This window comes from Ammodytes marinus, assembly GCF_949987685.1.
Source record: "Ammodytes marinus genome assembly, chromosome: 11".
Taxonomy (NCBI): Eukaryota; Metazoa; Chordata; class Actinopteri; order Uranoscopiformes; family Ammodytidae; genus Ammodytes; species Ammodytes marinus.
The window spans coordinates 15,724,935-15,750,922 of NC_137215.1; the positions used below are offsets into that span (position 1 = coordinate 15,724,935).

The 25,988-nt window shown below is 38.6% G+C and overlaps 3 protein-coding genes across 3 annotated transcripts in view; 1 reads left to right on the plus strand and 2 right to left on the minus strand.

The window, feature by feature from the left end:
* Positions 1-101: 101 nt before the first annotated feature.
* On the minus strand, positions 102-3,782 carry LOC307257697 (cytochrome c). The gene is made up of 3 exons (XM_080036980.1): positions 3,706-3,782; positions 1,772-1,946; positions 102-1,227 (listed from the first exon to the last, which is right to left on the minus strand). Exons 2-3 carry the CDS (start codon positions 1,938-1,940, stop codon positions 1,082-1,084), a joined length of 315 nt encoding a protein of 104 aa, XP_079893106.1. The 5' UTR covers positions 1,941-1,946; positions 3,706-3,782; the 3' UTR covers positions 102-1,081.
* A 3,210-nt stretch (positions 3,783-6,992) lies between these two features.
* On the plus strand, positions 6,993-14,251 carry rbm45 (RNA binding motif protein 45). Its single transcript, XM_080037416.1, has 11 exons — positions 6,993-7,297; positions 8,006-8,128; positions 8,604-8,730; positions 8,876-9,001; positions 9,286-9,465; positions 10,144-10,273; positions 10,918-11,011; positions 11,602-11,759; positions 12,045-12,120; positions 12,556-12,695; positions 13,727-14,251. Exons 1-10 carry the CDS (start codon positions 7,025-7,027, stop codon positions 12,670-12,672), a joined length of 1,404 nt encoding a protein of 467 aa, XP_079893542.1. The 5' UTR covers positions 6,993-7,024; the 3' UTR covers positions 12,673-12,695; positions 13,727-14,251.
* Positions 14,252-17,604: 3,353 nt separating this feature from the next.
* zc3h15 (zinc finger CCCH-type containing 15) overlaps positions 17,605-25,988 on the minus strand; it is a 9,203-nt gene continuing 819 nt past the window's right edge. Inside the window, exons 2-11 of the mRNA XM_080037217.1 lie at positions 25,140-25,232; positions 24,724-24,823; positions 24,439-24,591; positions 21,714-21,808; positions 21,213-21,398; positions 20,326-20,406; positions 20,158-20,223; positions 19,918-20,034; positions 18,616-18,748; positions 17,605-17,944 (exon numbers count right to left, since the gene is read on the minus strand). Of these exons, the coding sequence (XP_079893343.1) occupies positions 17,760-17,944; positions 18,616-18,748; positions 19,918-20,034; positions 20,158-20,223; positions 20,326-20,406; positions 21,213-21,398; positions 21,714-21,808; positions 24,439-24,591; positions 24,724-24,823; positions 25,140-25,232 (1,209 nt within the window). The 3' untranslated portion in view covers positions 17,605-17,759. The remainder of the gene's footprint in view (positions 17,945-18,615; positions 18,749-19,917; positions 20,035-20,157; positions 20,224-20,325; positions 20,407-21,212; positions 21,399-21,713; positions 21,809-24,438; positions 24,592-24,723; positions 24,824-25,139; positions 25,233-25,988) is intronic.

Sequence of the window (25,988 nt, forward strand, 5' to 3'; positions counted from 1 at the left end):
TTGTAATAATAGATTGTTTGCGGCGCTATGAAACAAAAAATTAACACCTTAAAATGAGGAAACAACCAGTCACGTTTAGATTTCTGGACGTTTTTCTTTTTAATGATCCTTCATCCATCCGGTCCACAACTACTCAACATAGCTACCATGTGACATTATACTATTGTTAATGTGCATACAGTACATTTCTGTGCACACAGACAGCAAGCAGCCCCATCAAAAATACTTACAGATTTAGTCTTGTCCGATTACAGTAAAATAAGTTAAAACGACAGTCTTTCCAGCCTGTGAAACCAGGTAAATAACAAAATCTTCCTTCACTCCAGATGGTGCTCCTTGATAGTGGTTTTTCTATACAATACAGTACCTCCACAATATTATCAGACATGGTGATCATACGCCACACTGCAGTGATCTCAGCATGGTGGTGGTATTGAAGGCATTAACTTGTATTTATACCCCACAATTCTTAGCTGTAAAGAGGCAGGTAACAGTGTCTCTCATATAGAGACTGATGGGTAATAACAGGAGCTCAGAGGGGCTGCTTCAGTAAATAAAAACAGATCTGGTTTTACTCAGGAGTCCTAGAATAAAACAAGTAGTTTGGTTGTGTCAAAAAGATTCAGTGTGTGAAATCTGGGAGTTGATTGAGAGTCAGAACCAGTTAACTACAGTATATTCCATTATTTCCACCCTGTATCACTTTAATGGGACTGATATTTGACAGTTATAGTTTAAAGATGAAGTTGATAGTAAATGCTCCTCTGGCAGAAAGTACCAGACAAGTGTTGTCATTGGAAACAGTATGAGTGACAGGTCAGGTGACCTATCAAGGCTCAAAAACTTTGAATGATGTAATTTGTTTTTTTGAATCTCAGAGTCAAAGATTGGATGCACCAAAACAAAACAAAATTAACATTAGTTTTATGTTTAGGCACTTGCACCCTGACCTTCGCTACTTTTCTAATAAATTAACTTTATGTACAAGTGTCTAAACATAAAACCCTATATTTAGCATGTTCAAGCCTAAAAATAAACAAACAATAAAATGGCATTAAATATTGTGTTTTTCTTAACTAGCTCATGATGTGGCTGATTTAAGGTATGCAACGACGTCGCCGCGCTCTCCCTTCTTCTTGATGCCAGCGAAGATCATTTTGGTTCCAGGAATGTACTTCTTGGGGTTCTCCAGGTATTCCATCAAGGTGTCCTCGCCCCAAATGATACCTGAGAGAATAAGACAGACGATCAGTGATGAAAGCAGGAGACCTTATTTAACAAGACAAGAAAGAGGGATCTAAGTTGGAGCATAAATATGCAAGCTTAAAAGCATCAAGTACTGTTACAAGCGCTAACACAATAAATTACTGAAGTATAATCAACAAAAGTATTGCTTATTGATTTATATAAGTAGGTTGTATGGCAAAAATGATTTTATTGCCATTTATTACCATTGTTAAAGTAGAATATTTAGATTTTTAACAGTTTGTATTAGTTTTTTTTTAATCCTTCGCAGCAGCCCTAAATGCAACTAGTTATTATATGTAACATACTCAAATATTCATATACATTCTTTATTTGAAGATCATGTGCGATCTTCATTTTAATATTTCAGTTGTTCACTAGCTTAATTCTAAAAGTGTTTTTACTGTGTTATAAACCAATAGCCAATTATTTAAAATATCCTAAATATGTTGATGTCACCTCCAGACAATGATGACAATGAAAGAGGGGTATTGAATGCTTCGTTTAACAACTAGAGAGAACTTACCTTTACTCTTGTTGGCATCTGTGTACGAGTAGCCCTCTCCCTGGCCAGTCTTGCGTCCGAACAAACCCCAGAGGTTGGGGCCCACCTTGTGCTTGCCGCCTTGCTCTACTGTGTGGCACTGAGCACACTTCTGGACGAAAGCCTTCTTTCCCTTGGCAACGTCTCCCATAGTCAGCTAGGGAAACACCAAATCAAAAGTTAGAAAATTAGTTATAAAATTTGTTATAAGCTTAATAAAATAAATCCTAATCATATCCATACTGTGAATAATAAATTGTGTGAATTCTGGTTTCCATAACTATAACTTCCCATCTGGCTATTCATAGACTTTCACTGCTCTAGTGTGTCTGGCCGACGCCATCTTGTGAAGGTCGTTTAAGGTGACAACTTTTCCTGAACATGTAGAACTGCAATCTTATCTTTGCACGTAGTTCAAACAAGTTCCTGGGATCTCCCCCCCTCCCCCTCCCCACCCCCTGGCACCCTCATTTTGAGGTAATGTATGAAGAAATCCTTAACAGAAACACGCTAGCCAAGCTTCCCTTCCCTGTGGTTATATCACTTTTAATAGCATCTCATTCACTTGGAGCACTGGCTGCCTCATAGCTTGGGTTACTGCACACAACAGACACCTCCCAGGCCAGCCAACATTAATGTAATTGTATATGTGTAACCAGGGCAGAGGACGGGCCAGTGTTATGCCAACATGTGTCTTGCTAGTTTTGACCTCAGATTACTGCCTTTGCAATGCATAGTAACTAACTTATTAACTTCTGCCAAATAAACTGTGTCTGTCTGGACACTCCCACTTTCACATATTTAATTCCGTTACTATGGGCTTTAAAAACGAAAGCTTAATATCACCAGGAAATGATTATACTTTATAGTAAAAAAAAAGTGAACACATTTTGATGAAACACTTCCTCTGTCGAGCACACTGTCCTTAGTGACCTCAGTGTAATGGCAGCTGGCCAAATGTGACACACACTGTTTGTACAAGCTACAATTTACGATCACTCATATCTAAATGAGATAAATCAACAACCTACCTATCATATTTAAGTGTAATATCCACCAGCCCACATGAGTGACAGCTTAGTGTTACATAACACAGCAGTCATTCTCTAGATCTTCACACAAGAGTTTGTAACATTGTACCATTTGCATGTAATAGTGAAGGCAAAGTGAGTATGAGCATCAAAGCCTAGACAGCCTCTTGACTCACAGGACTGCGGCACACAGAGCCCGTTCTTGCATAACACACCGTACTATTTTTCAATATACAGCTATAGCCTATTTTTTAACAGGAACTATATTACACCCTGTTTTTACAGTCAATGATTGCCCCATTAGCTAGTAATAATGAAGGTAAAGTGAGCAATAGTATTACAGAGATCAGACACCGTATAACATGGCTGACATCCTCCCCGTGAAGCATCAAGGACACACAGCACTTTCCACCACAAACTGAAAGCAGCTTACGCCCACAATTTCACTCATGTTTAACACTGTAGGCTATATAAGGTTAACAACAGTTAGCTTGGCCTGTCTTTCCTGCTAGGAAGGTTAACCCGGGGAAGGTGTCGCCCGGTCAAGGATGTCAAGGATGCTTCAATGTCGGTGTCTCGGTGAACTGAACACCCCAACCAAGTAAAGGAGACATTGAATACGTCAGCTTATACATATTTCCCCAAATTATACAATTCTACATAATAAAACAAAGCATTACTCTTTAATAACAGGTTCTTGATAAACCCCTTTAGTTTACGCAACGAGCGCAGTTCAGCTATTCACCAACATGGTCGCTAACGTTAAGCTCAGATGCGACCGTTAAGGCTCAGCATCTCCATCTTTTATCAGCATTATGAACAATAAAACCAGTCCCCCTCTGAGATATAACTGGCCCGTCATTATGGAAAGTATAAGATGGTTACCTTTTGATTAAAATATGCAGGGTTAAAAAACAATCTTTGTACTGGTCCTCTCGAGCAGATGAGCCGTAAGTGACGGTCGCAAAGAAGGTCACTTTACTTTAGAGGCACCGGCTTTCGACGTCATCATCCAATCACGTGCCGCGCGCGCAATTGCTTCATGACGCCGTCCCCTTCAATCCGGCCGCATCTCATTTCTACTACAGGAACGCTTCCTTACCCGAGTTTTTAATCCTCATTTTTATTGGGAAATGCTTGTGTGTGTTTATTAAAGACACAGGGCTCAAATACACACTGATAAAGCACGCACGTCTAAAATATCTCCAATGGAAAATTGCAGATTCGTCGCTGGTCCTCCTGTGTAGGAAATGAGACAAGGATCCAAGGAAGGAAGTAAAAATGGCGTGGTGGTTGGTACTAGTAACAATGTCCTGACGCATTCCCCAGCTTCCATAGAGGAGATAAAGGCACCTGCAACCTTATAAGGAGAAAAACGTGTATTTCTTTACTTCTATATTGGCACACTCTAGTCTGTCAATTCAATTTCAGTTTCATATGGGAAAACTAACAAAGAAACCTGTCCAACATTTTAATCGTAATATCTTGTTTTTAGGGACTCTATAGAGGCAAGGCTCAAATGCAAAGGCATGTTAAAAAAAATCTTAAATATGATATTGACAAAATGGAATGGAAGGATGGCAATAAGAAAGGAAGTAAAGCCACCTTGGAGTTGCCTTTGAAGGGGATAGCTTACATAAATGGCTTATGTAACTGTTATTACACAAAGGGAAGTCACATATCTGTCATTTTAACAAAACAGAACCTTTTGTTTATCAATTCAATTCCGTTATATGTTCAAATTTCAGGTTATTAAAGAAGCATGTCCTTACCTGACCTAGGCTATAAAAATAAATGCCAAAATACATTAAACACTGCTCCTTTAATCCTGAATTTCACTCAGAAGAAATCACAATGTTTTAGACAAGGCTCAAGTACACACAGATAAATCAATCACTCACTAAAGCACCACTACAAAGAAATGTCATATTGAATATGCTCATATTTTATGCTCCATTTTTTTTTTATTATATCAAATGCTCTATAGTAGGCCTAAAGAGACATTGATACCTTCATCTATGGTACAAGCTCTTTTAGGGTGGGTGAATTATCATGATGAACCTACCTTTAATAACCTTTTAAAAACATGAAGGAAAGGAATCGTGGTACATTTTCTATATCATAACTCCTATGAGTTATACATATCATTTAATAAAATAAAACAAAAGTCGAAAGAGATAAGGCATTTGTCTTCAGACTAGGGAGATGGTTAAAGTGTAGTCACAACCTCTCTAATTCAAGTTCAATTTTCAAATGTTCCTGTCTTTTTTTATAACTTTTTTCAAATGTGCACAACAGTTAAAGCAGTCGTTGGCAAGGACATTTTTAGTCTCAGGGTCCCTTTAACAATGCAACACAAAAAAGCCTAGGCAGAATGTAGGCTAGTAAGCATGTAACAGAGATATTATAAGATGTTTTTGTTTTTAATTTAGGCTATAAATGTGCTGCAACTACAATGCACACACACACACACACACACACACACACACACACACGGTATATGGTGGCATAGGTCTACATGCCTGACCCTCACCTCAACCCGACAGCCACAGTCACAAGACTGTTGTAATTTATCAGCTGACGACAGCCTCACCTCTGTGTTAGTGTAGTGAGTCAGTTACACCATGGGTTACACAGACTATTAGTAGCCTAAGTTCAGTAAAGGACATGAATATTTCTTCCAATACACCTCCCGTTCATTAGGTGGCAGTAAACGATCACATCTTTATGGTCTACTGTCAGCTCCACAAACTGCTTGAAACTTTGGGAATTTACCTTATTCATTTTCTACCCTTTGCCAAGATAACTAATACAGTACAACAGTGTCACATATGATTGGATGGATTAGAGGTGTAATTACATTATTGAAGTAAGGGAGTCATACAAGAATAATGAAAAGTAGTCGTATAGCACCTTTCATGCAAGAATGTAGCTCTTCTGCTTTAACAATAGTGTTTTACATTAAAATATAAATGGAATGATCATTAAACTGAATCTACAATTACTCCCGGTCGGTTCATTCTAGGAGAATAGACTCCTTTTTCAGAAAAAAATAGGCTACTACTAGGAAAACATAAAGCAAAATATATAATGTCAAAGGAAATAGAAATGGAAAATAAAATAATTATAAAAATACATGAAAGAAAAGTGCAACAGCAACTTTTAAATCAAATATAAAGAGTTATCTTATTGCCTTCAAACCTATAACTATAACTTTTATTTTTTTTAAATGCAATTTTATTTTTATTTATTTTTACAATTTGTTTGATTGCTTTTCGCTGTTTGTGTTATTAGCCTCTTAACCCTTAAATTATTTTCTATGAAGAATACGTTAAAGAAAATAATTGGTCATAGCCTACATGCTATACCACAGCACATCAATTTGACCCGAACAAATACGCTACAGACAAATACACACACAGACACACCGAAACATGCCTGCACAGACAAAGACACACATGCAGCACACACACATTCAATCACAGAACCCCAACACCAGAACCAACAATTCTTCCTAAATGTAGGCCTATGCCACCAAAGAATCAATTGTAGTGTATTGTGTTACACATATCTTAACTTTCTCACCAAAACAAATCACACTTCCATTGTTAAATGGGATCTAGCAAAGATGAATTGCAACGATGAATCACAAATTGTAGCCTATCTTTATTGTTAGGAATTGAGATATAGGCTAGTTCAAATATAACAAGTTTAATTTTTTTTTAATTTATTTATGTAGTGCTTTTAAGACCCCAAAAAGCTAAAACTCTACAAGGGTTTATAGACTATGCAATATTTGTTAAGTAGGCCTAGTCTATTTGTATGCCCCTTTGATTTGCCTCAATATGTCCGCTACATTAATAGGTATGAGAGATATGAGGAAGACAGAAGGCAGATGAGGGAAAAATTCAGAAAAGAAAAAGTAAGTTTTGATTTAATAGATATTTTACAAAATAATTCCAATAAGTGTCATCAAATTCTATTTAATTTTCTTATGGAAACTAATTTGTTACTGAAAATATAGCTTCTTATTTGAATTAGTATTATTTTATTTTATTTGAAGCGAGGTTGTTATTTATGCCACTCTCCAAACCAGTAGATGGCGGTAATGCATCTTTAAGTTGTTTGCAAACCGCCAAAAAACAATACACAAGAAGAAGAAGAAGAACGTCCGGGCAGCATTGTTGTGGAAGGGAGAGCAAAGATGGAGGAGTACACTAAACACGGTATTGAGAACAACGAGGACCCTCCCAACAGCCGGCTTTTCGCGGTCACTAGTCGGTGCATAACCGAAGATGAGCTCCGGGAAAGTTTCTCCGTGTTCGGGGAAGTCCAGGGAATTTGGCTCGTCAAAGACAAGCAGACAAAGGAGTCCAAAGGGATCGCCTATGTGAAGTTCGCCAAGTCTTCACAGGCCTGTTTGGCAATGGAAGAAATGCACGGCAAAGTGCTGGTAGACGGTACCAAACCCATCAAGGTAACGTCAACGGTTATCACTACGCTTACCACTACCATCACTACCAGTTAGCCGTTAATAATGTGAAAATTTCAGTTAAAAATTAGTTGGCTAAGCTTACCACTGAGGCTAGGCCTTATAATGGCGTCTATCAAGCAATGCGGATACTAGTTCATGTTTTATTTGCTGACAGTTTTTAGATATACGTCTCTTATACTACAAGAAGCTACCCCAATGTAATTGAAATGAATAAGACACCCATTTTGTCCGTCCAAAAATGATTTGTCTGTAATCCAGGTTAATCTTCAGACATCAGGGCCCAGTTGTTCATTAAAAAAGTTTAATCTGGATCATAATGATCCGGATTCGGGAACACCTTGTCTAGCTTTCCAGGATCGGTGAATCCATTTTACTTTTAAGCCACGGACATAAGATTGGATCAGCCTCATTCAGAAGATCACCAAATCCGGACTACTTGTATTTTCAATGGTTTTATACCACAATGTAAACGACTAGCTGCTCTGTAAAGAGCTTCGTAATGCACTTGATGATTACAAATATTCTGATTCATTGGATCAAATCTTGAAATTGATTCAAATGAAAAAAAAAATTCTAAAATGGTATCATATCACACAATCCAATTGTTGCTCCACATTTCATAATTAAATAGGCTGCAGTTATGACCAATACCTCCTCTTTTGTAACTCTTTTTCCTGGTTGGTTGTGAAGGTGTTTATTGCCCAGTCACGGTCTTCAAACAGACACAGAGACGTGGAGGACGAGGAGCTGACCCGGATCTTTGTCATGATCCCTAAATCCTTCTCAGAGGAGGACCTTAAAGACACCTTCAAAGTAACTTCACTCACTCATCACTTGCTCACATACTGTTTCTGTGCTTTTTATATCTCATTGGTTTCCTGTATTTTCTGTCTTTCTGCCTGTTACCCTTGCCTCTATGTATAAAACAACTAAGACTACAATGCAGCAAGATTCAACATGTCATGGAAGTTAGATGGAAGTTTTCAGGGTGTTCACCTTCAGTGAATATGAAAAATCATAGCAGCAACTGGTTTAATTAATCACACACATGTTCTTTCCTATTGCTAACTAAAACCGTCAGACTAAATATCTTATGTTTTATTTTGAATGTTAAACAAAATTTTAAGAAAATTCAAATATGCTAAAATAATCTATTGGCTGTAACTGCTGTCTCTGACCACAGTTTGTGTGATTTGAGGAATTAACAATGTGTAATCGCGAATTACCCAGTATAGGTGGAAGGGAATAATACGTAACGGTCAATCCCTGGGTTGTCTGTCTCTTTCAGGCGTATGGTGATATTGAGTTTTGCGTGATCATCAAGAACAGGACCACAGGGGAAAGTAAAGGACTGGGCTATGTGAGATACTACAAACCCTCCCAAGCTGCCCTCGCTATAGAGAATTGTGACAAAGGTAAGATGGGGTCAACGACGTCTATTACTAATTAATGATTTGTGTGGTTGCATTTCACTGTTCTCAACGTGTGTGTGTGTGTGTGTGAACCGCTGTGGATATTTGTGTCTCAGGACTGTTGCGTTGATGGTCTTTCTGTCATTAGCTTACAGGGCCATCCTGGCTGAACCTCGCATCAAGACCCCAACAAACGAAGATTACACAGAAAGATCGGCCAGAGGTGATTACGGGAGCGGGGGTGACTCCATGAACCCCTACGTCATGCCTATGGGTACGCCGTTGTTTGACATCTTCTTAATGCAGTATAACGCAAGTATAAAGTTAATTATGTGAACATGTGTCTTAATGTCAAGGAGGTCAAGTCTTTGATGAGGTTTTTCTTTTTCAGTGTCAATGAAGGAGGAGGAGCATTGACAGTAAAACAGGGACAATCTTGTGCAACAAATCGGGCTAAATTAAATGGGGGAGCTTGAAACTTGAGAGCGTCTCTTCCTGAAGAGTACACGTTTGTGAATCCCTGACGGTTGTATTCCCTGTCCCTTGCGTCCCCTCTAGCCTCCACAGCTGAGCCAGGTAACTACCAGGCCGTGGACTACCGCTCTGGTGACTTCACACGCTGCCTGATGATGTCAAGCCGCGCTGCTATCACCCAGGAGCAGATCCATGCTCTGTTTGACCTCATTCCTGGCATGGAGTCCTATGAGATGCAGAGAGACGCGTATGGAATGAGCAAAGGTATCGGGCCACTGTAACACTGTACATTGAATCATAGCTTATTGAAAGGTTGAGTCAGTCAGCCATTCTTAATGATTGCTTGTGGTCAAAATCACTTTTGTCAAAATCAGTGAATATCTCCGCACAATCCGCTTTCCTTGTGTGTGTGTGTGTGTGTGTGTGTGCGCGCGTGCGTGTACGGGTTGAAAGCAAATTCAGTGTTATTACACAGCTTTGTAAGCAGGCATGTTGCTAGCTATGGTGGCCCCGTTTGGTACAGTTTAAAGAGCCAATGCTGTTTACCTGGTTTTCTTTCAGCGCACGCACAGTATCGACAAGTAGCAGATCGTGAGGAGATATTCCCTGAGTTTGACAAAACATTATTTTGACAACAAGCGTTCTCCAGAATCGCAGACTCCATATTCTAAACTGAATGTTCACTTACTAGATTTCTTTAGATCTCTGTCTGATCAGCTACTTGAATGGACAGTGTTTTTAACTGAAGGGTGATTAATCAACTGTAATTTATTCGTTATCTGTTTGTCAAAATTGAAATGAGTCTCATGCATCTTGTAATTCATGTAGCCTGTGAATGTTGATATTTCCAACTGTTCATTTTGATATCTCTAAACATAAAGTATACCACATTTAACCCGTCCTGATGGCTGTTTTTCTTTCCTGTGCATCATTTGCCCTCAGGTCATGCCGTGATTCGCTACAGTAATCTTGGATCAGCAGTGTACGCCAAGGAAAAATTAAATGGCTTTGAATATCCACCCGGCAACAGACTGGCAGTCAATTATGTGGACGACGGAGAGGATCACACCAGGTAAACACACACCTTCATATTAATATGTAAAGCGCACACACAACAGCCTACACTTACTGCAGAGGGGTCACAATTAATGGAGCAGAAAGCCATTTTAAATGTAATATATCCATTAATTAAAATAAAAAAAAATCACCAAAATGCCACTGATAATTAACAGTAACCTTCCCCTGCCTTTTATTAGTTGTTAAATATTCATGGGTGACTGTGTCTATTACCCCCATGGGGCCACAATGTGCCATGAAGAAGATAAAAGGGAGCAAGCAGCTTTTGTATAGGAAATGATAAAGTATACACGGTCTGAAGTAGTAAAAGTAGCCTGGACAGTAAACTGGTCTGGATTGAATCAGGAAAATTTCACTATCTGAGAATTTTTCTTAAGGTCTCTCGGGCAGAAAGTCAGTTTTTATTCTCTAGTGTGCAATACAATTGTTAAATAATACCCAAAAAGGTTTAAAATAACCATAAAAATCATTTTGGAGACGCATGATATTTAGTTTGAATTAATATTGCATGTTCCTAGTATTGTAGTGTGACTGCAAATGTGGGCGGGGGGTGTCTCCATTTGTTTGTGAATACAGCCCAGTCTTTCGGTAATATCTGGTCACATAGCAACAGCAGCTTCAAAGTGTCTCTGTGTGCAGTTCTGTAGGTCGGATGGCCACGCAGTTTGTTGCAACCCAGGTGATGTCTGCAGTGTGGAACGGATCCTCCAGCAGCCAAGGCACCAAAGCTCCTGTGAGTACATCACGTTCATGAATCACTCTGCTCTAGCTTGAGTTAGACTGTAAAATACTTTTTAGTTTAAAAGAAAATATTTTCTGTTCATCATTCCTTGCATTTAAGGAATGTATTGGACCAAACACTTTGTACATGTATCGGGTTCAATACATGAAGAAAGTTTTTCCCTTAAACTTCAAAATGACTCGCATCATATTCCAGCAAATTATCAGATTTATGAAAAACTTGTCTTCATCTGCAAAGTAGACCCAATTTAATAATTCTGTGTTCCGCATTCGATACAAACAGTAATCAACATCATCGAAAACCTTAGAAAACAACTCATCCTGTAAATAACAACTCAAGGTTAATTACTGTTCCTGGTAATTAAGCCTCCGGGACTCCTCTGCCACATGCAGCCTCTAACAGTTTGATTTAATGAAATCCATATTGGCAATTAATGACTTTGAACATTACACTTGGGAACTGAGGTTTCATAAGAATGATACGATATTTGTATTTGACCTGTTTTTTCAGTCAGGCGTGAAAAGGGCATAAAGTTTAAGATGAATCCCTGAGCCTGTGTTTGTGGGTGTCCTCTCCTCTAGGGCTTCTCCACTGCCTCAACCGTGTCCCGGGTTCAGACAGACGTCAACCTGCCTCCTCTGCAGAAGCTCGCTCCGTTCGACAGCAAAACCATGGAACGCTTGTTTGTAGTGTTTGGCCCCTCCCCGCCGCCCCAGGATGTTCTGGAGGACGTTTTCTGGTACATGCCTCCCTGATTTAACTCATGCTTCTAATTGACTATAGGCGTAAATATAGTTGTAAATATGCATGTTATAAAAAATCTCAGAATGTGCATGTGGTGAAAATAAGGGCCCATTAGTGAAATTACTAATCTTAAGTGCAAATAACTCTGGAGTATCATGCTGAATACATTTTTTTTTACAGTGGTATTGCTATTACAATGATGATCTGCAAAATCAGTGTAAACAAGTGTTTCTGCTTTACAACTAAATTTTTTCTCCCTCTGTCTGTCTGTCTCTCATAGTCGCTTTGGTTCCCTTATCGAGGTCCATTTGGTCCCTGGGAGGAAGGTTGGATACATGAAGTATGCAGACAAACAGGTGACACTCAAACCAACGCAGGACTAACCCATTAATAATAAAGAAAGTGAGGTTGAAAACATAGAAACATAGGTAACATTTAAATTAAAGGATAGACCCAGGGATTGAGCTTTATTAAAATTGTTTAATGAATCGAGTCTGAAGGCAAGAACAAATGGACAGTTAAAGGTGGATTCAGCGATTATGGAGAAAGCTCCATAAATGTCCGTTTACAGAGCCTTGGCTGTGTATTAACACTGGAATTTATTTTTTCAGTGCACACTCAGTAAGTACAGGTAGGTACAGGTGAGGAGATATTCACTGATTTTGTCATAGTACATCGCTGACTCCACCTCTGTAAGATGGAGGGTTTGAGTTTCAAAATGGTATAAAACCAAATGACTCATTAATTCTACTTCAGTAAATTCCCCTCTGCATGTGCTGTGTCTCTCTTAGTGTGCAGAAGAGGCCATGGCCGCGCTCCACGGTCGTGTGATCAACGGAGTGAAGATGAAGGTGATGCTGGCTGATCCGCCCAGAGAGGAATCTCATAAGCGTGCGCGTACATACTAACACCATGGGTCTGAAGAATTACGGTAAGTGCAAACCAATCGGGGAAAATGGGAACCAAAGTGTTTTGTATTTGGGTAAAACAATGTATCATATGTAATAATGTAAACGTTTAATTTGTACGTTTCTTTTTAATGGTTTGTGCAACATAAAAACAGAGCACAAAGGGTACATTTATCATCACATTTCTGAAATGTAACAACAGTCCTTTGTCATGATTCAACAAAACATCAATCGACCAATCAAAAGTCTAACTTAGACTATGAAATGTAGAAGAAACGTAGAAAGTACAAAAACATAGAAACTGTCAGTGGCAGTACTCAAGGAAATACAGTGAGAAATGTAAATATTATCTCAATGAAAACAATTTAACCGAAGTAAAAATAACTTTTTAGGATGAACTTACTACAACGGTATCATACATTTTAGCGAGCTCTTTCCTATGGTAATGCATGTAAATTTATAACGTCAGGTATTAACGTTAACTTATTTTCTCTGGTTGAACATTTAGAGTCTTGTCCCTCTGTGACACAATTTTAAGTGACAAAGCTTGTTAGCATGTATAATGAAACAGTTGTTCGGCACCATTATACCCAAGCATGTCTTTCAATACAGGGTGTAAGATGTATTTAATGATGCAGGCTCAGTACAGGAAATATAAAATACTTTTGTCACTTACACACTACACACAATTTACAATATTTCTATCGCCCTGTGATAATGCTTTTTTTGCCAATGACAGTGTGAACTTCTTCTGTCTCATCCACCTGCAGTATCCCACACACCTGTGAAATAATTTTAGTTTTTTGTTATTAGTTAAGGAAAGCACTTTTTATTTTTAGTTGGTGTTTGGTGTTTTGTCCCGCCAACGGAGCCTTCAAGGCAGTCTGCAGTTAGTAATGGTAAGTAAAAGGGCCACCCAGGCAGCGCTGCCTTGCAGGCTCTGTTGGGGGGACAAAACACCATCAAGCTTTTTAGTTTGACAAGATGGCCGACTAGTTTCTGATGACAGCTGTTTCTCTCCCAGTGAATAACGCCCCAGCTTCTTGTTCCCTAGGCGAATGTTGTCATGACACAATGACAACTGACCTGACAGACATCAAGACGACCTCCCGACCTCTGACACGACCTTTGACACCTGTCTGACCTGTGCTGTGACTCACTGATATAACATAGCATCCACTTCCAAAATGGAGTCTTAATCGTATCCCGTCTTGTCAACAGTTACATCATTGTCACCGTGTAGTTTGTGCTCAGGGTCCTGCTTTTGCTCTTTTTTTTTGTAGTATCGACCTTGACACTGCTAAACTAATATACAAATACAGTAGATTTTTCAATAGACTACTGAAGAAGTGAACTCATTTAAATTTTAAATCTTATGAGCTACATAGCGGTTCCAGTGGTTGGAAGTATTACCTATAAGCTTAAAAAAACTGGATTTCTATATCTGGACATAGTTTGTTTCCAGATGTTTTTTTATTTCATGGTATGTCCTCTAAATCCATGTTGAGCTCAGTTTAAGGTGTTTATTTGACGGTTCACTTTTTATTTTTCTCTGTAAAAAAAATAAAGATCAGTTGACCATTCAGCCTGTCTCGTCTCTTCTTTTTAGCTCCAGATAAATGATTTCATTAGGTGAAATGTCAAACAAGCTATAATAATAATAAGGCTCAGAGGGTTTTGTATTTGCATACATTTACATACCTAACCAATGTCAAATCCGCTGAAATTACATTTATACATTTTTGTGTTAGAGAAAATTCAGGTAAATTATCCGTGGGGCACGAGGATTGACTGTGGACAATATAATTAATAAACTGCACTGATTCACTTTTTTTTTTTTAGTTCTGACCTGATTCTGATAATTTGGGTTTTGGATATCAGCCCATACCAATACTGTCTGATATTCCCACAGGCCCTGAAAACAGCAGTCATCAAGCCACTCCTAAAAAAGAACAATCTAGATACATCACTCATGAAAAATTATAGGCCCATATCTAACCTACCATTTTTAAGTAAAATCATTGAAAAAGCTGTTTATCAACAGCTAAATAACTACTTAGCAAAGAACAACTGCTTTGATGTTTTCCAGTCAGGATTTCGACAACACCACAGCACTGAGACTGCTCTGGTTAAGGTCCTCAATGACATCCATTTAAACACAGACAGTGGCAAAAGTTCTGTCTTAGTTTTACTGGATCTCAGTGCCGCTTTTGACACAGTTGACCACAGCATATTATTAGATCGACTAGCAAATTGGGTTGGACTTTCTGGAACTGTACTAAGCTGGTTTGAATCCTACTTAAAGGATAGAGACTACTATGTGTCAATAGGCAATTTCACATCTGAGCGGACAAATATTGAATGCGGAGTCCCCCAAGGTTCCATTCTTGGGCCTCTTCTGTTTAACATCTACATGCTCCCACTAGCTCAGATTATGAATAAGAACAAATTATGCTACCATAATTATGCAGACGACACACAAATTTACATAACCATATCACCAGGTGACTATAGTCCAATTCAATTTACCCCAGCTCTGAGGTCTTTACACTGGCTTCCTGTCACTCAAAGAATTGATTTCAAAATACTGATGTTGGTTTATAAAGCACTAAATGGTTTAGGGCCAAAATACATTACTGATATGCTGATACGTTATGAACCGTCCAGAGCCCTTAGGTCGTCTGGGACAGGTCTACTTACAGTCCCTAGAGTTAGGACTAAACAAGGAGAAGCAGCTTTTAGTTATTATGCACCAAAAATCTGGAACAAACTCCCAGAAAACTTGAGGTCTGCTACAACTCTCAGTTCTTTTAAATCGAGTCTGAAGACTTTTTTGTTTCCATTTTAACCTGCAATTTTTATTTTATTTGCTTCTTTTATTAGCTTTTAAATGTTTTATAAAGTGTCTCCATTTTAACCTGCAATTTTTATTTTATTTGCTTCTTTTATTCGCGTTTAAATGTTTTATAATGTGTTTTATGTATTATAATCTTGCCCCTGTAAAGCACTTTGAGTGGCCTTGTGTCTGAATTGTGCTATATAAATAACCTTGCCTTGCCTTGCCTTGCCTTGATATCCTAATTATACATTTATTTTTGTTGGTGACATTATGTGTAAGGTTATAAAGGCTTACGAATCACAGCCAATCGAACGACCCAAAACACACAGCAAAAGTGGTGAAGAAATGGTTAGCGGACAAACACATTAACGTTTTACAGTGGCCCAGCCAGAGTCCTGACTTGAATCCAATTGAGAATCTGTGGAGGGAGCTAAAGATCAGGGTGATCCCTCCAAACTGAAAGAGTTGGAGCTCATTGCTAAAGATGAATGGGCAAAAACACCAGCAGAGACATTCAAAAAGCGGGCCAGCAATTATAGGAAGCATTTGATTGCTGTAATAGCCAATAAGGGCTTTTTCTATTGATTATTGAGAAGGGTATGAATAATTTTGGACATCCCACTTTTTGTTCAAATGTAAATAAAAGCTGAAAAATATTTCTATCCACAATGATGCTTCTTGTACATCATCGTATTATCTTCTGGGAGAAGCCTGTCATTTCCAATCAAGAAAAAAACTTGCTGGTTGAATAAAAGTAACTAGGTCAAAATTTGTCTGGGGTATGAATAATTTCGGGCATGACTATGTTTTTGGAATAAACATTAACTAAGTCCTACATTATTACATACACTTGCTACCACACACTGACTGGCTCACAGATGACCTGGGACCAGGCTGCTGTTAGTTACTATACATGTGTATCAGTGGACAGAAAATTAAGCTCACTTCACGGTATGCTGAGTGAACTAGTCATAACTTGATATGAATTTTGGGGCAACTGAAAAATTGCAACAGTTGCTGGGGTATTGCAAAATGTGTTTAAAATTAAACCTACAATAATGGCTTTATATATATTCCTATGCCACTTTCACTGAATATAATCTAGTTGTGACAAAGGTTAAGTTGATACATGGTTGTGAAGCAGTTGTATTTACACATTCAGCAATTACAGAGCAACAGTCTCTTTTGGAAGCTTTGTTTGATGTTCATTCTCTGTGGGTTAATCACTAAGTGCAACTCCTTTACATCGTTATATCTATTATACCCACTTTAATTATTATTTAATTAAATTGGCATCATCCAAGAAAAAACACACACACACTAGAGGTACAGTATCCTTTTATTTAATTTGGAGGCAACTCATGAGAACATTATTTACAATATTGGGCTGACAATGGAACCATATGGTTTCCCTGCTAGGGCTTTATTATAGAAATAATCTGGTCTCAGAAACAGGGCCGACATTTTCGAGGCTTGGTCTGGACTTGTTCAAAAAGTTGCATGGGTATTTGACAGGACTCTTAACTTGAGGGAATTGAAATGGTTTATTTGAGGGAAAATTAACTTCACTAGAAAGATAAGTGCAAACTGAAACTTTATTTTGGTATGTGAGAGCAGGTGAAGCTGTGAACAGATTCAGTTTCTTAGAACAGAATCATTCCTGTTCATTTCCAACACTATAACTTCAGTTTGCAACAGCACTTTAAAACATCCATCCATAATAATGATTTATTAAACTACAATCTCAAGCATAGTGCTTTATTTTTAAAACCGCAAAAAATGTGTCACTCTGCAAATCAATATTTAACTTGTGATCAGTTATTGGAAGCACTGGAAGCCTAATTCATCAAAAGTAATTTCAGTCTCAGTAAGCCAGCGAGTTTGTCGAGCAACAGAAAGGTGCACATCATCCAAAATCCTCTTAATGGAAAATTCTGACAAGCAACATTCATGTGGGATTGGCCCATGGGAAACCCTAATTGGCCCTGCTGTGGAAATTTGGACACCCAATGGTTAGAGAAGGGTGAGGACACGGTGGGCTGTGAGTGGAGCGATACCGAAAAACAGAAGGGGGTCAAAGACAGGCAATGATGTCATGATATAATCAGGCTTTATTACTGGAGTCTCTGAAATTTAAAATCATTTTAACATCTTGGGTCTCTTTTGTTTGTTTTTAGCTCCATGCATCCCCAGTCCTTTCCCTTTGTCACTTAGTCCGTCCTAACTTCCACCTCACGCTGCCTCCCTCTCAGTCTTCCAGCGCCAGTGTGTTGAGTTCCTCGTCCAGCTCCTCCAGATCTTCTCCTGTGAACAGGTTCTCGTCCACCGGTACCTCCTCTTCATCATCTTCCTCCTCCTCTCCTCCTTCGTCCCCCTCTGCCCCCGAAAGCCCGTTGGCCTCAGCGCCCCCGCACGCTCCGTTAAGCTGCTCCTCTGTAGATGGAAAATACAGATATTTTTAAAATCAAAACTCTTTTTGTGTAGAAGTACTCATATTTGTTCTCTTTAAAATAAAAAAAGGTAGAGATGGGACCCATTCAATACAGTATCGGTCAACATGGCTGTAATTCACTAATTGGATATCGTTCTCACCCCACCAATTCATATTCCATAGTTTTGATCAGGTTAATACAGGCCCTTTTTTCATTACATTCTGTTTGTATTCAATCTAGCTGTTGTTTCTTTAAAGTTGTCGCTGCTGTATACACATACAACCCTTTTCTGATAGTGGAGTTATTTATTCCTCTAAATAGTTGTATTTAAAATATTAGTTTTTGAATCTCGACGAGGGAGTTATCAATTTGCATAATCTCTCAATATGCTTTTGAAGTCTTCAAAATAGGCTAAGTAAATGGCTTCGGAATGTATTTAAATTTGATGCATTTTGTATATATCATTTATTGATAGTGTAGAGAGAGTTGAAATGGGGCAGAGAGGGGAGTGACATGCAGAGAACGACCGCGGGCTGGAATCGAACCCGGGTCCGCTGCTGGCCGAGGCCCATGGGGGGTTCGCCCTACCAACTGAGCTAAGGGCGCCCCCTGGTCAATGATAGTTAAGGCTAACCAGCCATCACTGAAATCTAATCATTTAGTCTTTCATACCGTCGTCTTTTCCCTTCGACCTCTTCGTCCTGGAGGTGAAACGGTCCGTAGTTGCTACGGTTATGTTTGAGTTGTCGACCTCTTGTGGAACAAAACGGGATAGGTCTATGTCCTGGCACTCTGTAGAATCGATCTGAAACAAAGTAAAAGGTTTAGACGAGTGTCTCAGAAGACGGCGGCAAAACACTTTAGGAAAGTAAAATGAAAAGTACGTAAAAGTTAATTTATGTAGAGGGAACTGAGGTACGGCTGTCTGTGTTAGATTTGGGATAAAGAGTGAAAATAAAAGATTACTTCATGTTGGTTAAAACTGAACAGAAAACCCAATTAAAGTTACAGCTAAAATATTGATTTATTGAACCAGAGTGATGCAGTTAAAACCTGAAATTTGTTTTCCATTTAATTTAAGATGAGGGGTCGTCATTTTACAGTCTGTTGATTGAAGTCCTGCTGGATGCTGAATAAGGTCTTTTTTCTTGAATATGAATAATTACCTACTAAATAAAGTAACCTATTTGTAATTAGCTGTATCAAGCGTCAAATGGAAAGTTCCTTAAGTAATCTAGAACAATTAATAGCTCCAACAGATTAAAAAATACAGAAAGATGGCTCTTTCTGCATGCACCAAACCACTTTGCACCACCTGTAAGAAATCACACTCATATGGATGAGGACAATTTGTGTTCCGGAAAATGTGGTTGTCTGTCTCATCCAGTATGAGTAACATTATCACAGCTAATAAAAGCTAAAAGTGTAGTTTGACTTGACTTTTTGGCTTTAACTATTAAATGCTTGTTCTGAACCCGAGGACATATGAACTTTTACTTGCTATTCATTTATTACCATATATACATTATTCTACGTGACGGTTACTGCAAAAACAGCAGCAACTATGATCTGAAGCATGTGACTATCTGGGTCGTTCATTTATTTCAGAACAGGAACCCCCATGTTGTCTCTATTCTCTGTATTCAAAGTGGTCCCGTATTTAAATACCCCTTTCAGAATATTTCAAGACAAACAGATAACTGCCTGACAACAGCGACCTCACAACATAAGCAGAATAACTTCAAACTACTGCAGATAGTTTGAGCCGACAATGTAACCTTTATCAGACACCAAACAATGCAGAGTGCAGTTATCGCGCTGGGACATCTCACTTCATACAACACAGATCATTATGAAGTCACAAAAAGCTAAATTAAATAACCATCGACTGTAGGAGGCATTGATCTGCTCAGAGGGCAAAGAAGCACACATTATGGGTCTGTGCCACAAATACATTTTCAAAATTCTCATTACCGCTTCGTTATCATCGTCATCTTCCTCCTCATCGTTGGAATATTTAGTTTCATCGGCTTCATCGTCGTCCTCGTTGACCAACTCCGGACGGAACTCAAACACCTCACGACCGCTCACCTAAAGATACATGTCATTTCATTATATTCTTATATTGGCATCACACGGTAAAAATTAGACAACATTTACAAATCCACACACACACACACACACACTCACAACTCAAATTGGAGCCAAACTTACCGCTAGTGATCTTCCAGCCTTAAAGTCAGCCTTCTTCTTCTCCATCTCGTCCCTCGCTTTATCCACCTGTTAAAAACAATTTCAAAGTTTACATTTAGTCATTGAACAAAGACGCACAAGTTCCACCGAAACACTGCAGTTAATTGAATGATTAAAATGTGTCCCAACCTTGTCCTGCCTTTTCCTCTTCTTCCAAGCCAGAAAGGTGTCCAGAGTAATGCGAGTCACGTCTGGACCCAGAGCGGCGCGCTGCAGAGGGAGAGGCACACATCAGGATGTGCAGAGTAAAGCGCTTCCAGGGCAATAACAGTCACAACAAGAGAAGGATTCACAGAGCTGGATGATGAAGGTCGTCACCTTTTGGGCGACAATATCTGAAGACGGCCGTTTACATCCAATTTGGCTTTTCTATTTGTGTTGTATCTCATTGTATCTTTTTGAGTTTCCATTCTCATTTCACAGCTTTGACTGCTTATCTAGTTCTGTTTCATTAAACCCATCTTTAAACTGTTTAGCTGTATTATATTGTAATATTAACATTTAAGCGTATGTGTGAAGGACTTTATCAATGTTTTTACATGGTGCAGAAGCAATACAATTACTTGAACTAATATCAGCTTCATAGCCAATATTAACAGAATGATAAGCTAACCACCAATCACAACACTGAACCGTCACACATAAGCAACATATCCCACTTAATTCAATTTTCTTTTTGCACTATTCTGCATTTTGGACTATTTTTATCGTCAATGTGTTTGTCTTTTATGTATTTGACAGTAAAGTTCTCTCATCCACCTTATCTCTTCTGAATTTATTTTATAAAACTTTTCTCAAGAGGCCTTCTACCTGCTCAACAATTTTAACACCAACTGAGATCACTATTGGCCTACAGTTGGAATACTTGCATTTAATCATTACGCAATTAAACAATGTCCAATTTTATTGTTTGTAAATATGTTTCTTTATCACTAATCCCTATGATACACTTTTCCCCCGCAAACTATCAACTGAATGACAAAGAACAGACTTAACATCCTTCTGTCCGTCCTTACCTCATTTTCTATCAGTTCCTCCAGTGAAATTTTTTCCTCCTCGTCCTCTTCCTTCTTCTTGTCTTTTTTCAGTACAAAGCCGGCCGGCAGGGCGTGCCGGTACATGCAGGTATCACCCCCTCCTGGACACACCCAGAACCAGCCGTATTTATTATTCTCTAAGGCTTCCACGAAGTACCGACACACCTGCAGACAACACAATAGAGAACATGGTGTTACATAGACGGGACAAGGAAAACAGACAGCATCCTGTATAGCCAGAAATATTTGGCATAGATCAAGGATCCAATATTTATGATTCCAATACTTCCACTAATGCACAAACCTAGTCCCTGTCATGCCAAGTCTTTTTGTTTACCTCTCTGTTAATTTCTGTCATGAATTTATTTCTCTGCCTTCAGTAAAGAATGAAAAAAAACTGCTAACAATTTGTGTCATATCATTCATTATAAAATGGACATCAGATGCTTTGTTCATTGTTAATCATAAGAACTAACTTACAATTTGCGTTGTTTTGAGTTTCTTCTTATCGGCCTCTCCGTGTTTTTGATTGACCACTTCCTCCAGCTTCTCCTTGTCCCAGGTATCCATAGTGTCTAAACAGAACACAACAGACCAAAGGTCAATTTATTCAACAAGTACTCAAACTTTTCAAATAATAAAACGTTGGACAGTTTAGGGGGTATCTGGGTTTTGAGACGACAGATGGTCAAAAGAAGGTATTTTGTAAGGCCTGTGATGGAACAGTGATACATTACGGGGCTATATGACGAGTGGACAGCCAAAAAGTCCAGTGAAAATAATAGTGCTCTAGGCCAGTCTAGGAAAACACACTACTATTTTAGAGGGGTTTGACTGCTACTCCATATGAAAAGGACTTACGAAAGACACCGTGAGGTAACCAACACCATAATGCATGAACTCGCTAAAGACTGTTAAGACTATGGCGGCTTGCATTAAAGTTGTTCTGTGTAACATTAACATCTAGCTCATTGTATGTTAAAGGAATACGTCACCCACACAGAACCGGCGTTCTATCATTAAAAAAATCGCTATTATAATGTAATGAATTAGGTTTTTCTTCTTCTCAGTCTAACCTTACATTTTAGAAATGTAGGTTTAGACAGTGAGACCATAAAACACTCTTTCTGCCTTTTCTCAGGCTAGGATGAACCAATTTCTAAAAATGTTGCGCATTTATACTAGGGGTGGAAAAATCGATTCACCGATGCATCGCGATTCTCTCGAACAATTCTGAATCGATTCAAGTTAATAATCGATTTTTATATATATATATATATATATATATATATATATACATATATATATATATTTGTAAATACTAATACTTCCTGCACATGCAAGTTGTTTCCAAAGTGGCTTCAAAAGGGCTGAGAGCAGCAAACCCATGACCTGCACCGGCTTTATCTCTGTTTACGTTTTTGTATGAAAGCTGAATTCCAAGCCATACTTTGTGTACAATGTGTTGAAATGACATAAAATAATAGATAATAGATTAGAAATCCTATAGAAACATGATTTACGAGATTAGAAATAAAATAAAACTGAATCGGTTTAGTGTTTACATACTTCCATATTGTGTTGAAATGCAAGCTACATTGATTATTGCACTGTTCATAGAAAGTCATATTTGTGACAAGAAAAGCTTTTCTCTTATTACAATATTAGAGAAGGTATGAATCGGAATCGAATTGTGAGGTGCCAAGAGATTCCCACCCCTAATTTATACTACATAGGATCTCAGAGTTCAATACACCTTCATATTTCCTTCGGTGAAGTAGGTCTTTAAGTTCCTATATAGTAGGGGTGTGCACGTGTACACGTGTAACCGTTTAGTAAATCATAACCGTTTAGGAAAATTCAATAAACGAAAACCGTTTTTTTTCTTCTTCTTTTTTTCTTCAAATTTCAAAGTTTTTAAATATGTTCTGGAGACACGCGTTTATTGATTTTACATCACTAATAAACTAATTGGGGAGGATAAAAGCTAGTCTGCCGAGAATCTCTGTCCCTCGGCGAGTGTGTGTGAGTGAGTGTGTGTATCGGCGCACACACACACACGGGGAGTCGCCGTGCTGGGGCTCGACTCACAGCCACGGAAGAGTGATGAAAGATAACCTAAAGATTAAAGTTACCCGGTTGACGTGAACTACGCTCGTAAGTAGCCCGAACTTTATAACACCTGTTCAACATGCATTTAACGTGGACATGTAGAAAGCGATAGGCTATATTAATCAGGAAATGAATGAAGCGCGATTATGACGGCAAACGTGTGTGTGTGTACCATGGACCTATTATAAGAGGTGTGTAAACGAGCGTAGTTCATGTCAATTGTGTGTTTACAGGCGAACGAACGCGTATGTGTGTGTGTGTGTGTGCGCGCGCGCCTACAAGACGGCGGGGGCACGAGGACAATGACGTCACGGTTAACCGTGTACACGAAAAAAAATTTGTCGTGTACACGGTTAGGCATTTTTGTAAACGTTCACACCCCTACTATATAGTGAGTTAAAACAATGGTGACTGAGCATATGACCCACTGATGAAAGCGCCTGTATTTGCTGCTTTGCCCAGTAATACTATCTGGGTCACAATGGCACATCAGAAGACATAGTGAAAGCGTTTTGCAGGTAAGAACAGCCAATCTACTGACCTCATACAGTCAATAATGTCCGGTTTTGAAAGAAACTCTGGTCCAGAAGCACCAGCAATTAGATTTACAGCCGCAAGAAACAACAACGTAACTAAAATGTTGCAGATTACAGATTTAATCTACAAAAAAAGGCTCTTAAAACCGGAGATGTCCCCATCGTTCACATTAAAAAGCCGAGTCATTTGTTACCTAAATTGACAAGCTAACCTTTAAACCTGCATAATTGAAGCAAAATAAAAAAACCCGCCTGAAAGTCTAGCTAAGGTAGTTGCCTGATAAACGGTGGCTAATGTTATTTCAGGTGTGCTGGAACAGATGGTCACACAGCCGCTGCTGAGTTTTGCCAACAGAGTAGACAGGAAGACTTGTGCATCGTACAGAAAAGAAGCTTGCCTCCATAATGCCAACCGAACAAGTTCGAAAATAATATTGCCACAGGATGTAGGATTCATGAAAGCTCGCTGCCCCAGATTACTTTGAGACTTGATGTATAAAATGACATGGCTCAGCACGACAGTATTAGGATAGATCCTGGTCACCTAACCCACTAACCTTTCTCCAGCTCTTCATCTCTTTCGTCATGGTAGACACTTCTCTTCTCAGCTTTCCTCTCTATTGTCAAATCATGGCTGAACTTGCACTTGTCACCTTTAGTGCACTGGCCCTGCTTAAAGAATGCACACAGCACCGACTTTGGGTCAACACCTGCAGAAACAGAGAACACAATTGGAATAAACACTTACAAGAACAACTAGCAAATATTTGGTATGTTTTAACATGACAAACAACTAAAATTAAAGATGAGCATAAATCGATTAAGCGGTGGTGGTGGTTTACCTTTGGCGACTTTCTGAGCAACGACGACTGGTTTAAACAGGTCATTGAGCTCTTCCAATTCCTTCTTCTTAATGTCCTTCTTACCGACTACTACATCGGGCTGCAAACATGAACACACACAGATATTAAATACGATTCAAGATGATCTGATCCAATTAAATTATTACATTTTCAAGCACATACTGCAGTCTGTCCACCACGCAGCCAGGTGAATAAAGGTCTCTTAGATATGTGACAGTTTCACATTCAACGTTTAAAATAATTTGGTTAACGGAGAAAATAAGTATAGTGAGGAACAGCGATGTAGCAAGAAAGACAGGAGTTTTTGATTTGTGGACAGTTAATCAAGAGAATCAGAAGTATGAAAGGATAGAGAAATAAAAAACAGAAACTGAGAACAAGAACTGCCTTCTTACCTTAAGGGGAGTTTGTTTGACTTGGTGAGTAACGTTCTTGATGAACTTCTGCTGCTTGGCTCCTTTCTTGTTCTTCAAACCAAATGTCTTGTCCTAAAAAAACATAAACAATAGCCAAACAATCGTCAGTTACATAATCAACTTCAAGTAAAACTCCCTGAGCAAGCAGTTTAAACTCAACAATAACAAGTACCCGAATACTACAACAAAATATACAAAGTAATAAGTATGTACACACTGTGTGAGTCTAAGGTTAGGAAAACTGTGATATTATTGATCCAGAAATGGTGCTTCTGAATTGGCACATCTACCAACATCTGAATTAGAGCCCTGTGTTTGACAACAGAAAGTCAACATTCTGCCAGTGTTCCATCCCACATTGAGACTGTTATTGAATGTAGGCATTGGATGATGAGAAAATGTCATGTCACCAATGTCATCATCCTTGCCAAGATTATTGCAATTGGTCTTTTATTCTAACCTGCAATTTTCATTTTATTTGCTTCTTTTATTTGCTTTTAAATGTTTTTAAATCGAGTTTTCATTTTTCTTCTTTTATTCGCTTTTAAATGTTTTATAATGTGTTTTATGTATTCTAATCTTGCCCCTGTAAAGCACTTGGAGTGGCCTTGTGTCTGAATTGTGCTATATAAATAAACTTGCCTTGCCTTTAAATTTCATCCAGATTGGCACACATACAAGTCTTAATTCTAATGTGCCTTAAGCTGTTTAGAACCCTGGGCGATATATTATTTTCCAATGCAGGGCATTTTTCATCCTAATGCTTTAAGAATTAAATCAGTGGAGCTGAAACGCTCAGTAATAAACTATCATGGCCCATTTACCATG